Source organism: Protopterus annectens, chromosome 5.part0 (assembly GCF_019279795.1).
Source record: "Protopterus annectens isolate FY-2018-M chromosome 5.part0, PAN1.0, whole genome shotgun sequence".
NCBI classification, from domain to species: Eukaryota; Metazoa; Chordata; order Ceratodontiformes; family Protopteridae; genus Protopterus; species Protopterus annectens.
This window is the reverse complement of record NC_056735.1, coordinates 642,293,896-642,307,133: the sequence shown is the minus strand read 5'-3', so window position 1 is coordinate 642,307,133 and position 13,238 is coordinate 642,293,896. Positions and strand designations below refer to the sequence as shown.

The window sequence follows — 13,238 nt, the reverse complement described above, 5'->3', positions numbered from 1 at the left end:
TCGATCACAACATTTTCGGCACTTAACAGCAATCCCACCCTTCCCGTAACTCCTTAACTAACTAACCTAACATCCCATTTATGCAGGGGGGCAAGCCCCCCTGCACTCCCCACACCCCCTAACTTAATATTCCAACTCTGAGATTGTACTACAGTGAGGAAAGGGATGTATTTCCCTAACTGTACTGTACCGCGATCCCTTTACATGAGCGAACGTTATATTTGCGAATGCACAGTCCATTCGCAATTATACCGTTCGCTCACATAAACTGACGAAATATGAAGTATTCGAACATCTGTTGTTCGATTACTTCATAGCTGTGCAATTGCAACATTTCAATAGGAAACCATATACTATATATATATATATATATATATATATATATATATATATATATATGGATCTACTTTTCTTTGTCGAAATTCCATTACTTCGAAAAAAAAAGTAGATGCCCACTTCAGCGAAAGTGCATTTCAACCAAAGTGCCAGATCGGCTTGCTACAAAAAAAAAAAAAAAAAAAATCACAGAAAATATGTGCATGCCTCATGTGGGGGGCTGTGCCCCCCCTACTTAAATATACCAACTCAGAGATTGCACTACAGCGAGGAAAAGGGAATATTCCCATTCAGTGCTGTATTCTGATCTCTGTACTTCGTTTTCAAAGTTTTGGTACTTCGAACAACTGGTCTCGGCCAAGTGGGTTTCGAAGTACTGTAACTTCGTACAAACGAAGTAGACCCATATATATATATATATATATATATATATATATATATATATATATATATATATATATATATACACACACACACACACACACACACACAGACACACACACACACACACACACACACACACACACACACACACACCCATGAACACATGGGTCTATATTATAACACTGAAATCTACAAAGATCGAATGTTATAATATCGAACCCTAAACACCGAAATCCGCAAACATCGAACAGTCAGAATAGCGATTTGTTTTTCCCTGGGAAAAAAAAATCACTATTCCGAGAAACACAAACACACACAATAAACAGCAATCCACACACATACACTTAAAATCCTACACCTAAACTAAACTTTACATACACTACTAGCTATCCACTTACCTTAACCCAACCCTAACCCTAAGGGCCGTCACAATTGCACACTCACCTAACCCGCCCCCCAACCCTAACCTACATACAACCGCACACTTACCTGACCCACTTCCTAACCCTAACTCACCTAACCCGCCCCAACCCTAACCTACACAAAATCGCACACTTACCTGAACCTGACCCGTAATGTTCCAACATATCAAACGCTGAAAACAGAGAAGCCACAGCAACGGCTCACCGAATTATTTCCGTGGGAAAGAATTTGGTGTCCTGCACCTTCGCTGTTTTCAGCGTTCGACAAAACTGGTTTGATATTATAACATTCGAACTTTATAAAATTCGATGTTATAATATAGACCTGAACACATATATATGCATATGTAGGTATATAAAAATAAATGCAGAGATATACAGATATTTTTTTACTCGGCTTTACTCTGTGGCTGAAAATTGCAATTTTAATATCACTTCACACACCATATTAAACAAAAATGCATAAATTATATCAGACTATTTTAAAGATAATTTTCTGCTCTACTATACTTTATGGAATTAAATATAAACCCATGCATTTCAGAATATTTTTTTTTTAAATTACTGCTTTCTTAGTTTTCCAAGCACCTCACTGTACAGTAATCTCTACATTTTAATGTTAGTTCTTTGTCTTTCATTTGCACTGTTGTAAAAAAAGTCTCAGCATACTTGATTCAAAGCAACAGAAAGTTATCTTCAAAATTATGGTGCAATGAAGCACATCTCCACCATGTGGAAAAACTTCCCAAAAAATATGTATAAGCATTCAAAGATAAGAGAAAAAAACAAAATAAGGGAACACTATTTTCTTATTACAAACTGAGAAGTTTCCTTTTCCCAAGCACTTACACTGTAATAATAGGATAGCATTTAAACAGATTTTTTTAAATAGCTTTGCATTTATTTTTATTAACAGCAGGGTTACCACATAATGAAAATGAGTGTGAATTATATTATACCTGCTAAACATTCAGTAATGTTTTCTGTTTATGAAATCAAACTGTGTTTTATCTAAGAAAATATTTTGATCATTTAATTACCTTTCATTTATGCTTATAGTATGTCACTTACTTGATTGAATTCCATTAGCACAGTAGATGTAAATGAACATCAGCTGCCAGCAAGTAAAGGGAAATACAAGATGTAAATACACCATAGAAATATGCATGCCAAAATAGCGATCAGTGTAGACAATTCAAACCCCTAAAAGAAAAAAAATGCATACACTGAGATGTGCAGATTATTTCTTAAGTTGCACAATTAATTGTACATTACTTAAAATGTGAAAGATAACAAGGGATACAAAGATACAACTCACTTCCAGATAAGAAACATGAACTCCAAGTTTTCAACATTTAAAGTATGTGTGAACAGTTACTCTGAGCTGTATAAAACAATAAATAACTTTACATTTGAAAACAAAAATCTACATATAACACCATCTGAGATGTGATGTATCCAGACCCTTGATGGAAACTCTGGGAGTTTAAGGAGGAAATTAAAAGATGTGAAGGATATGGTGATTACAGACACTCAAAAGCCTGTAGTAAAAAAGTAAAAGATATATGAGAAGAGAGGCAGAGGTCTGATAAACAGGGAAGATAACAGTGAGATCTGGCGGTGAAGGGCAAGCTGGAATTTTTGAAGGAATATTACAAAACTGGAAGAGAAAAATATATGAGTTTTCCATAGGATTTTTGACAGTGAGGAGATACAGGCAGTATATTTATTTATAAAATTTTAAAAATGTTTCATAAATTAAAACAAAAGTAGAACATGAACATAGGAGATCAGCTGATTTATGGAAGGGGGTATTGACAATAAAGATATTCAGGAAAGTGAATCAAATAAGACATGACAGAGCAAGAGTAGTGGTAAATGAAGACTAAGAAAAGTATCAGAAGGCAAGATTGTCAAAATAAAAACAGACAGAGGAGAGAGTGGGGAAACTAGAAATACCAAAGTTTAGACAGTGGTAGGAGAAAAAGAAGGAACGTATGGAAAGAACCTGTGATACAGGATATGAATTCAGAAAAACAGTGCTGATGTTTTACCTCTGCTTGCAGCTGCTGCACTGGTGAAATAAAACATCGAAGAAGATAAAGGCAGAAAGGTGGGAAACTGAAACAGAATTTATTAGAGACAGAGAGAACAATCTGCACATGTGATAGAACTGCAGGGTAGCTTAGATGGAATCGGACTATATGAGGAAAATTTGTCAGGGATGTAAAAGAAGGCTACAAAATGTGACCCTGTGGGAAAGAAGAAAATTGTTAAAATGGAAGATGAATGAATAAATAAGGTGACTACAATGCACTGAGAGGCACTGACAGACTAGGAACAGATGATAATAAGCAGCAATGAAAGGAGTAATAAGATTAAAAAAAAATCTACAAATAAAATGGAGTTAGGAAACATAAAATAGGATGGCTAAAAAAAAAGAAGCTATGTCTTACCATAACGTTCCATCTGTGTTGTCGGTCTTCACTAATTCTTGACTGTGGGGCTCAGTTCTGAGCCTCGGAACTGACCCGGCCGTTTATCTCAGCTCGCGCCTTCCAAACTCTTGTGCTATGCTTTTATCTACAATGCTCCTCTCAAAATTACCTCAGATCAAGTTTACTTAAATTAGTGGCAGATAAATAGCAAACAGGAAGAAAAGACCAGATATGTGTCCCTAATATGAATCCAGTCCTGGGAGAATTTGATACACTAAGAGTCTCAGGCTCGGGGATGGACGGAGGGGATGTCAAGGATTAGAGAAGTTCACAGGAAGAAATAAAGCAGAGTATGTGGACAAAGGCTCGATATCAGTAAAAATCCAAATGTCAAAATAAAGCAAAATAGCGAGCCGTACAGCACAGGACACAAATTTTATTAATATAGAGAGTAAGCGCTTTCGCGATATTGCACTGCTTCTTCAGACTCTGAGTCTCAGAAGCAGTGCAATATCGCAAAAGTGCTTACTTTCTATATTAATAAAATTTGTGTCCTGTGCTATACGGCTTGATATTTTGTTTTATTTTGAGATTAGTGAAGATTGATAACACAGATGGAACATTATGTTAAGACGTAACTTCTTTATCTGATTTTGCCAATCTTCACGTAATCCTTGACTGTGGGACAGAGTCCCCAGCTACCCAAAGATTGGGAGGTCTCATGGAAGAATATTCCTGAGCACCATCGAACTGAAAGATGCCCGTCCCCTTGAGACCTGATCCATCTGAAGAGGCTCAGGCATGAAAAACTGCAGAAGTTGCCATCACGCTAGTCGAATGGGCCTTAACTGGGTGTAAAAGATGAAAACCTTTCGACTGACAACTAAATGTAATACAATCTCTAAGCCATTTCGCCAAGGTAACCTTTGAAAATGGATTACCAAAGAAAGAGGAAAAGGCAACAAACAATGATCAGATTTTTTGAAATCTTTTGTTCTGTGAAGATAAAAAAGCAGCTGTCTGTGGACATCTAATAAATGAAGGGAGTACTCCCCTTTATTGGAAAAATTAGGGGGAAAAAGACCGGTAGCTGAAGTGTCTGATTGATATTGGATTCTGAGACTAATTTCAGTAAAAAGGATGGATTAGTCCTAAGGGAAACCCTGTCTTTGTGAAATATCATGTAGGGTGGTTGGCAGGACAAGACCTGAAGTTCAGATACTCTTCTGGCACATCTGATAGTCACCAAAAATAAAGTCATAAACTTTAAGTCACAAATAGCTGATGGTTCAAAAGGAGACAAGGTAAGAGACTGAAGAACTAGTGTTAGATCCCACAGAGGAATGGGTTCTTTAAATGGGGGTTTTAACATTAGGGCTCCCTTTAAAAAGGCTTTACAAAGTTTGTGTGACATAAGAGATGACCCATCAAAGCCCATACATAAGTTGGAGATTGCCGCTAGATGTACTTTAATTGCCGAATAGAAGAACCAGATTGATACAGATTAGCTAAAAAATCCAAAACTTTATGAACAGGGGTCGTATAAGGATTAAGTTCATTCATATGGGCCCAAGTTGCAAGTTTTTCCCATTTACTCTGATACAGTTTCCTAGAAGAAAGGTTTGTGATGGGCCACAATAATTTGAGGGACAGGACAGAAAAGGGATGGATGCCTGGCAATCATGGGAATTGGAGAAACCACACCATGAGCTTCAGATACGGAGGTTTGGATGAACCGTGCCCTGTGGATGAGACAGCAGATCTGGAGCTGGGTCAGTATCCATGCTTTCTGAAGATGAGGCCAAAGGAAGGGAAACTAAACTTGTCAAGACCAAAAGGGGACAATGAGGACTACTGAATTCTCCGACCTCTTGCCTTTCTTTAGAAACTGGGATACCAAAGTAGTTCGGGGAAAGGCATAGAGAAGACCAGGGGGCCAATCATGGAAAACAGCATCTCTGGGTGACTCCCCCGGAGGGGGGATTAGACCAAATTAACTGCTGTACTTGCTGTTCAGAGGGGATGCAAAAAGATCACAGCAAGGCTGGCCCCAGCGACAAAAAATCTGTTTTGCCACCACAGGATTGAGAGACCACTTGAGGCATGAGAATGGTTCTGCTCAGCTTGTCCATCATGTTGGAGCTCCCCAGAATGTGTGTTGCTGTGAAAAAATGGTTGGAAGAAATCGCCCATTATCAAACTCTGAGGGCTTATCAACCCAATGGGTAAGATTTGGTTCCCTCTTGCTTGTTGATATACCAAACTACTGACATGTTGTCTATTTGAACTGCTACTGTTCCCAGAGGAAGGGCATCCTGGAATACTTGCACTGCTAACAACACTGCCCTCATCTCTAGAACACTGATGTGCAAGCTGACCTCCAGTTGGGACCATGTGCCTTGGACCGTCCTTCCCAGATAATGCCCCCCCCACCTTATCTGGGAGGCATCCATGATCACTATGGCTTGGGGCTGAGGAAGAATGAATGGTTGGCCTGAGAGAATCTCACTGGAATAGAGCCACCATGAAAGATCCTGTTTGCAGCGACTGGTAATCATGACTACGTAAGACATTGGTTGATGCATCAGAGACCACTGGGAGGCAAGTAACCACTGTAAGATTCACATATGATATCTTGATAAGGGAACAAGAGTGATTGAGGCTGCCATCAAGCCTAATACTTGTTCTGCTTTGGATAATTTGGCCAAACTGAGATCTGATCCTAAGTAGTCTTTCTAATGGAAATGAAGCAATTCCTGAAAGTGTCCAACTGGGCCCCAATGAATTCTAACTGTTGAGAAGGCTGTAAATTTGACTTTCATAATTTACTGTGATGCCTGAAGATGCACAGAGATGAAGAGTGTGATCTTTTGCCCGTTCAAACTGACGCCTAGTGGAAGTGGTGAGGAGCCAGTCGTCAAAGTATGGAAAAACTCAAAATTCTTGCAGTCTGAGATGAGCTGCAACCACTACCATACATTTGGTGAACACCCTGGGGGCTGAGATGAGTCCAAAGGGCAGTAGAACTGGAAATGACTGGCTCCCAGCCAGAAGCACAGGAACCTCCTGAAGCATTTGTCCATTTTTATATGGTAATACACATCCTGGAGGTCTATAGAACACATCCAATTGTCGTTTTCCAAGAATGGAAGTACTGACTGTATTAAGACCATCCCGAATTTGGTCTGCTGAACTGCCTTGTTGAACTGGCTGAGATCCAAGATGGGTCTCCAGTACCCTATTTTTTGGGGCACTAAAAAGAACCTAGAGTAAAACCTGTATCCTATTTGGTCTGGTGGGACTTTTTGGGTGACTCTTTTGTCGAGCAGTTTTTGAATATCTACTACTGCTGCTTCCCTGTGACTGGGTGGAACATCCAGGAGTCTTTTTGGGGTTGGGGGTTTTGTATGTATAGATAGTGGGATTTTGTAACCTGTGGATATTATTCCCTGCACCCATTTGTCTGAAGTTATAAGTTGCCAGGTGGACTGGTGCAGGGATAGTTGTCTCCCTGACTGCCTCTAGAGGAAGGCAATTGGGTCTCCCTTCAGGGGTGCTGATAGGAAGTACCAGAAAAAGAATCTCTGGACCCCTGGTTCTGCGGGCCATTTCTGCCTTTGGGGTAGCGTCTTCCATTACTTCCCCCTCTGCCCCGGAGAAAGACTTTGCCACGTGAATCCTGGAAAGGCTCTTGGGATTTTTTAAACCATAGTCTCCCACTTCTCTGGTTCCTATAGTAAGGCCTCTGAGGAGTGGAAAAATGTACACTTATGGCCGAGAGAGTCTTCCCATCTTTTACACATCTGGCGAGAGTGTCTAACTTTGAGACCAAAAAGGGATGATCTGTCATACAAAATGTTGACAATTACACAAGAGCATCCAGGAATGCCATCGAATGACTGCCTGAATCCGCCACTCTTTTCATCCCTTCATCTGCATGGGCAATCAGCCTCATGGATGAGTTAGAAATTGCTTCAAGGGTTGTGAGCTGAGAGGCAACTTTGTCCCATACCTCTTCAGCTACTGCTCTTGAGAGGGTATCCAAAAGCTCTTTGATTAGATCGCCTGCAACCTCATGAAATGTGCCATTATAGTTCAGGGACCTGAGAGCAAAGATCTCTGACACAAACTCACTTCCCAAACCTATCCATAGTCCTAGACTCCTTGTTAGGTGGATGGCTAGTCGGGACTTTCCTCAGCAAGTTTTATCTTTGTGGCTACCACTATCACTACGTTATCAGCAGTATGCCTTTTAATCTGTGTTGTTCCTCCTCAGGGGGCTGAAAGGATCTGAACAGGCCTCTTGAGGATCAGTTCAATGGCACTGGGCATCTTCCATACCCACTGAGTGATCAGTTTAATGAGATCATCAGTGGGTGAAGAGATCCAAGAAGTAGAGGGTTAGGCATGAAAAGCCTCCAGGTATACTGACTCCTCCAAAGAAGGTTGAGGGAGGAGACCAGCCACCCCACTGGTTTAGAATTTCCAAGATGTCCCCAAAGGAAAAATCATCAGGGGGTGACCTAGGGGTATCTACTTCATCAAAGTTGGTATCTTTGGTGAAATACTCCTCTGGGGAGTATTTAAGTGCTTCCTCTTGCACTTTTTCTTTGCAGGTACTTCCTTGGCGGAATATTCCAGGGAAGTGTCCAAAGAGGAAACCACCAAGGTGGGTCTTTCCTGGAGCTTTTTTGTCCTCTGTCCTAGGGATGAAACCGATGGACACTCCGGACAAGGAGTTGTGGAAATCTATCCCAACTGGGATGGCAGAGACTATGAGTCTACAATGGACAAGACCTTCTCCATGATTCAGAGGGCAGGCCCTCCAGTACATGGATGGGAGCCCAGAACCGAAATAGACTCTTTTGGAACTGAGGTCCCATCCCACACTGAGGAGGTGACCCCAGAAAAAGAAGCCTGGGTCGATCCTATGAAGGCCAAAATAACCAAGGATCATGGACAGTTCTGAAGTTAAAGAAACCAACCCATGCACCTCGGACCCGACCAGGGAGTCTTGGCCCTGGGAGACCTCTGGTGCCGAAAGGCTGGATGAACGCATGGTGGCTCTCAGTACAGGAGACACAGATGCTACCAGAACTGAGACAGTTGACACCGGGAATGTCAGAACCGAGGGCTCCAATGTTTCAATAAGAGCTGGAGGAGGAACGGGTGGTATCACAGTATGACTGGTTCCGATGCCAGGTTGGCTAGGAACCAAAGATAATCCCCTCATCATCAGGAGCTGATCTACCAGTCTCACAATGTCGGCCTTGAAGAGACTCTTAGTGGACTGAACTGATGCAGTTGATGGAAACCTAGGGGGTCTAGCATCGATGAAGGGACTTGGAAGTCTATCCTTAAATGGATCAACTGAGGGAGAGTACCTAGATCTTGGCACCAAGATCAACTGCGACTGCTCTGGTATCAGCTTTTCTGTCAGTGCCAAGGAAGGTAAAGTCTGCTCCAAAATTTTAGTTGGTGTGGAATCTTTTTTGCCATTCGCTGCAGTGGAACTCATCAGCACCAAAGGATGTTTTGAAACCTTCTTAGTGGGTTCCAAAACACTTGGAACCAAAGAAGGACATTTCTTAGAGGATGAAGAACATAATGATGATGAAGAACTGGCTTCTGTTTTTGACACAGAAATGGCCTCTTCAAAGTCACTCTTCATAAGGCCCTGAAGAATGAGCTTGTTCTTACATTCTGTAAGTGTCCTAGTAGATAAAGCATGACAAATAGAATAGTTCTCCTGCAGATGAACTTTGCCTAGACAATATACACAAAATGTATGCCCATCTGAATTGGGCATTTTACCCTGACATTTGTGACACCTTTTAAAACGTGAGGTGCTTTTGGAAGATTTGGCTGGAGACTCAGCCTTGTCAGCCATAGTGAAAAGGTTTAAATAGTCACACACACAAACTCACAGAAAAATAAAGAGTTTCTTTCTTTTTTTAAAAGAATACATTTACAGGTAAAAAGGGAGTACCAACAATGGTACTACAAAAAACTACCAGTGGTAGAGCAGACAGTGCGAAAGGGTCACACACACACACACACACACACACACACACCCACACACACACACACGGAAATTAGCTAACGAGAGGAGCGGGTAGAGAAAAAGGATATACTACAGGGCAAAAAAGGTCTTTCTTACTAAGATAAAAAATGATACATTAAGATAAGAAAACTTAGATAATCTTAAGCCAAAGCTCATGAGCAGCTGAACCTGTCCAGCACATGAAGCAGCAAATGAGATCTGAGGTAATTTTGAAAGGAGCATTACAGGTAAAAGCCTAGCTCGAGAGTTTAGAAGGCGCGAGCTGAAATAAATGACCGAGTTGGTTCCGAGGCTTGGAACCGAGCCACACTCAAGAATTACGTGAATATTGACATCAGATCAGAACATTTTAAAGAATGGAAGATGAAAGAATTCAATAAGGTGACTAAACTGCACCAAGAGGCTGGTTATAGAAAACAATAAGCAGCAATGAAAGGTACAATGGGGTTAAAAATCTACAGGTAAGATGGGGCTAGGAAACATAAGTGATTTACTTACCAGATTGTTAGATTTAGTTGTTTTTTAGGCAGACACTGGATATGGTGGACAGTAGACTCCCTCTTATCTGGTCTCGCTGGGACTGGACCTTAGGCTGGATAAATGAATGGCTGGCTAATCAGAAAAAAACATACAGAATATCATTTATAGGCTGCAACCCCCCCCCCCCCCAGACAGAGTTAACATATTGCTCTTATAAACTTAGAAAGTTGCTAGAATAACAGGCTTTGTATTAGTATGCATTTTTCTAAAGGATATTAAGTCTGAAACTCAAATGTGTGTCATTATATAGTGACTTTATTCTTCAGTGATGAGACAGAAAATCACAAATTTAATGAGGAACAGTCAGAAAATATAAGGCAAAAATCTGGACAATTGAGTAGGATGGTTAAGCTTGAATTTGTAGGGCCTGAGTTCAAAATCAAAAAGATAATTATTTGCCCCACTCATATTCTGAATATTTGCTTCGCAGCATTTAATTTAATTCACAGGATTCTCACATAAGAATATAGTTTGAGTATGCAGTTTGGATATGCTTATGACCTTTTCAATAATTACACACATCACTAAGTTTGGCTTTACACAAACCTGATGTCCTTCATTCTCCAAAATACAGTGTAGGAGTGAGAGATCTAAAATGTTTCCTTAAACATCTTTTATTTGGGGGTCACTATACTGCAATATAACGAGTTTCTGCTGGGTTTTGTTATTTTACAATGTTACAAATTTCTGAGGAAACTTCTCATTTCCTTTGCAACACATTCTGTTTGTTGGTACCTTCTTACTGAAACTAAGCGGCTGTGCAGGACGGATGACCAGTGTCCACAATGGGGGAAAAGCTCTGACACACTGCAGAACTTGGGAAATGTGTTCTTTCACAGAGGGGACATCTCTTAACAGGATTGTGAAACAACTAACAAACAGGAATAAAATAAACCCTGTCAAGTTTTATTTCGTTACTTCTAGTTACTCTTTCTGCTTGACACTTCCTCATTAAGTTCCATATTTAAACTCGGTAAACATCTTAAAAATGATTGTCTGGCAAGCATTGTTCTGCTGAAGCTCTGCTCTTGTAGTGAGGGACTTCACAGCTGCTAGGTTGGAATGTGCTGGCACCATTCTCTGATTGGTCAAGCAACTTTAACATCTCAGGGTGGAGACAGGACCCAGCACCTTCCATGCCATGATGATGAATAGGTGCTTCAACAAGGGCTGTTACTGCTGCATTGCTTCTTGTAGCTAGCCAAGTTGCTTTCCCTACCATGCATGGAATAAAGATCAGCAGAGGAAGAAGTGGGTATACAGGGCAATGGGGTCAGCATACAGTTCAGATTGATGAGTGAACAGTGGGGGAAACTGGTTAGTGGAAAGTAATCTTCACTTCCTCTTTTGCATCTGGGATGATTTATCTTGCAGATTCTTGGCACTATAGAAATGCTTACAAAGTGCAATTGATTTTTGATGAATGTCTTTTACTAACTCCTCTTTCTCTCAAATGTTGCTTGCTGACGATTTTTTGAGGGGGTGGTGGTAAGGCAGTATCTCCTTGTTATTTTGACAGATTCATGGGCTAATCATGAATGAACCATTTTTCAGCTATGGCTCTTGCCTTTCCTGTGTCCTTGCAGGTATATAGAGAGACTGGGTATAAAATCCAAAAGGAACTAAACAACCTTTTGTTCCCGGTTGTACTCCAGGCTGTGGCTGCTTATTACAATGTGTACTTTGAGCTTCAGACATTCTGTAGTATTTGAAGATGTTAGCATGTTACACCTCATTGCCCTCAGGTAATTCAAGCTGTGAGCATTACTTAGATCCACATGATTACCTGCCTCTGGTTGGACTGCCTGTGGGGTATGGCGCAACTTTTTCCTTTTTATGATAGCGTGCACTTTTCGTTTACCTTGTATAATTTAACTGATGTCACTCACACACACACACACACACACACACACACACACACACACACACACACACACACACACACACACACACACACACACACACACACACACACACACACACACACACACTCTTACCCTTTCTCTCATCATTCAAGGTCCTTTCCCTGTTCCATGATGCAGTCCTCTTAGCTAACTCAGATTAAGTGAGACCAGACATTCCACTAGATAGGATGATTTGGAGGGGAGTGGGTGCTTCAAGTGTCCAGACAGAAACCAATTAAATCTAACTTTCTATTGAATACATAGCTTATATATTTAAGTTGGTCATATCTGAACACTGGAACAGGTGGCAGAATGCCCAGCAGAACTTGAGTGGCATTAGGACGACAGACCTTTGAAGATGAGACCACTGAAAGAAGGCTCTACAACTTGACAAGATGCCTAAGCTGTAATGTTTCACAATTTTATGTAAGACAGACCATGCAGCAGGTCAAAAACCTTATCCAAAGGCAGGTTTCTAAGGAAAGCTGCCGATGTAGCTTGAGCCCCAGCAGAGTGTTTTTGGTTTAGGAGGTAGGGTTTTGTTACTAAAATGAAAAAGGTTGATGCAGTCGGATAAATATTTTGCAGTGTAACTTTAGTCACTTTCTGACCTTTCTTCATTTTAGAAAATTAGATGAATAACTTGTAGTCTTTTCTGAATTCTTTTGTTCTCTGTGGGTACAACCTAAGTCATCTGTCCACATCCAAACATTACAGTCTATATTCACCTTTGTTGAAATGATTTGGAAAAAAACACAGGTAAATGTATTGATTGGTGCATATCAGAATGTGCTGCAACTTTGGATATAAAAGATGGATTAGTTCTGAGATATATTATACTCCACAAGGACCTCGGGGTAAGGAATTTTGGACACCAAGGCTTGCAACTCTGAAATTCATCTGTCAGAGGTAATGGCTACCAGAAGAAGAGTTTCGATGAGTGGAATTTTACATCAGCTGAATTGATAGGTATAAACAAGGGAAAGTGAGTTTCAATAGCAGACAGTTTAGTTCCCATGGAGGGGAAGGATGAAACAGAGGCATCTGGAATGAAACATACCTTTCCAAATGTATGACTGAACTTATGGTTGGCTAAAGATGATATAATCTCTTGGCTATATAAATAGACAGCAACAAAATTAACTTCGAT

The 13,238-nt window shown here is 40.5% G+C and overlaps 1 protein-coding gene across 2 annotated transcripts in view; it reads right to left on the bottom strand.

The window, feature by feature from the left end:
* LOC122802723 (interleukin-5 receptor subunit alpha-like) overlaps positions 1-10,260 on the bottom strand; it is a 451,682-nt gene extending 441,422 nt beyond the window's left edge. For both annotated transcript variants that reach the window (XM_044072483.1, XM_044072484.1), the window contains exons 1-2: positions 10,143-10,260; positions 2,214-2,345 (exon numbers count right to left, since the gene is read on the bottom strand). In XM_044072483.1, coding sequence (XP_043928418.1) covers positions 2,214-2,310 — 97 coding nt within the window. In that variant the 5' untranslated portion in view covers positions 2,311-2,345; positions 10,143-10,260. The remainder of the gene's footprint in view (positions 1-2,213; positions 2,346-10,142) is intronic.
* Between the last annotated feature and the right edge of the window lie 2,978 nt (positions 10,261-13,238).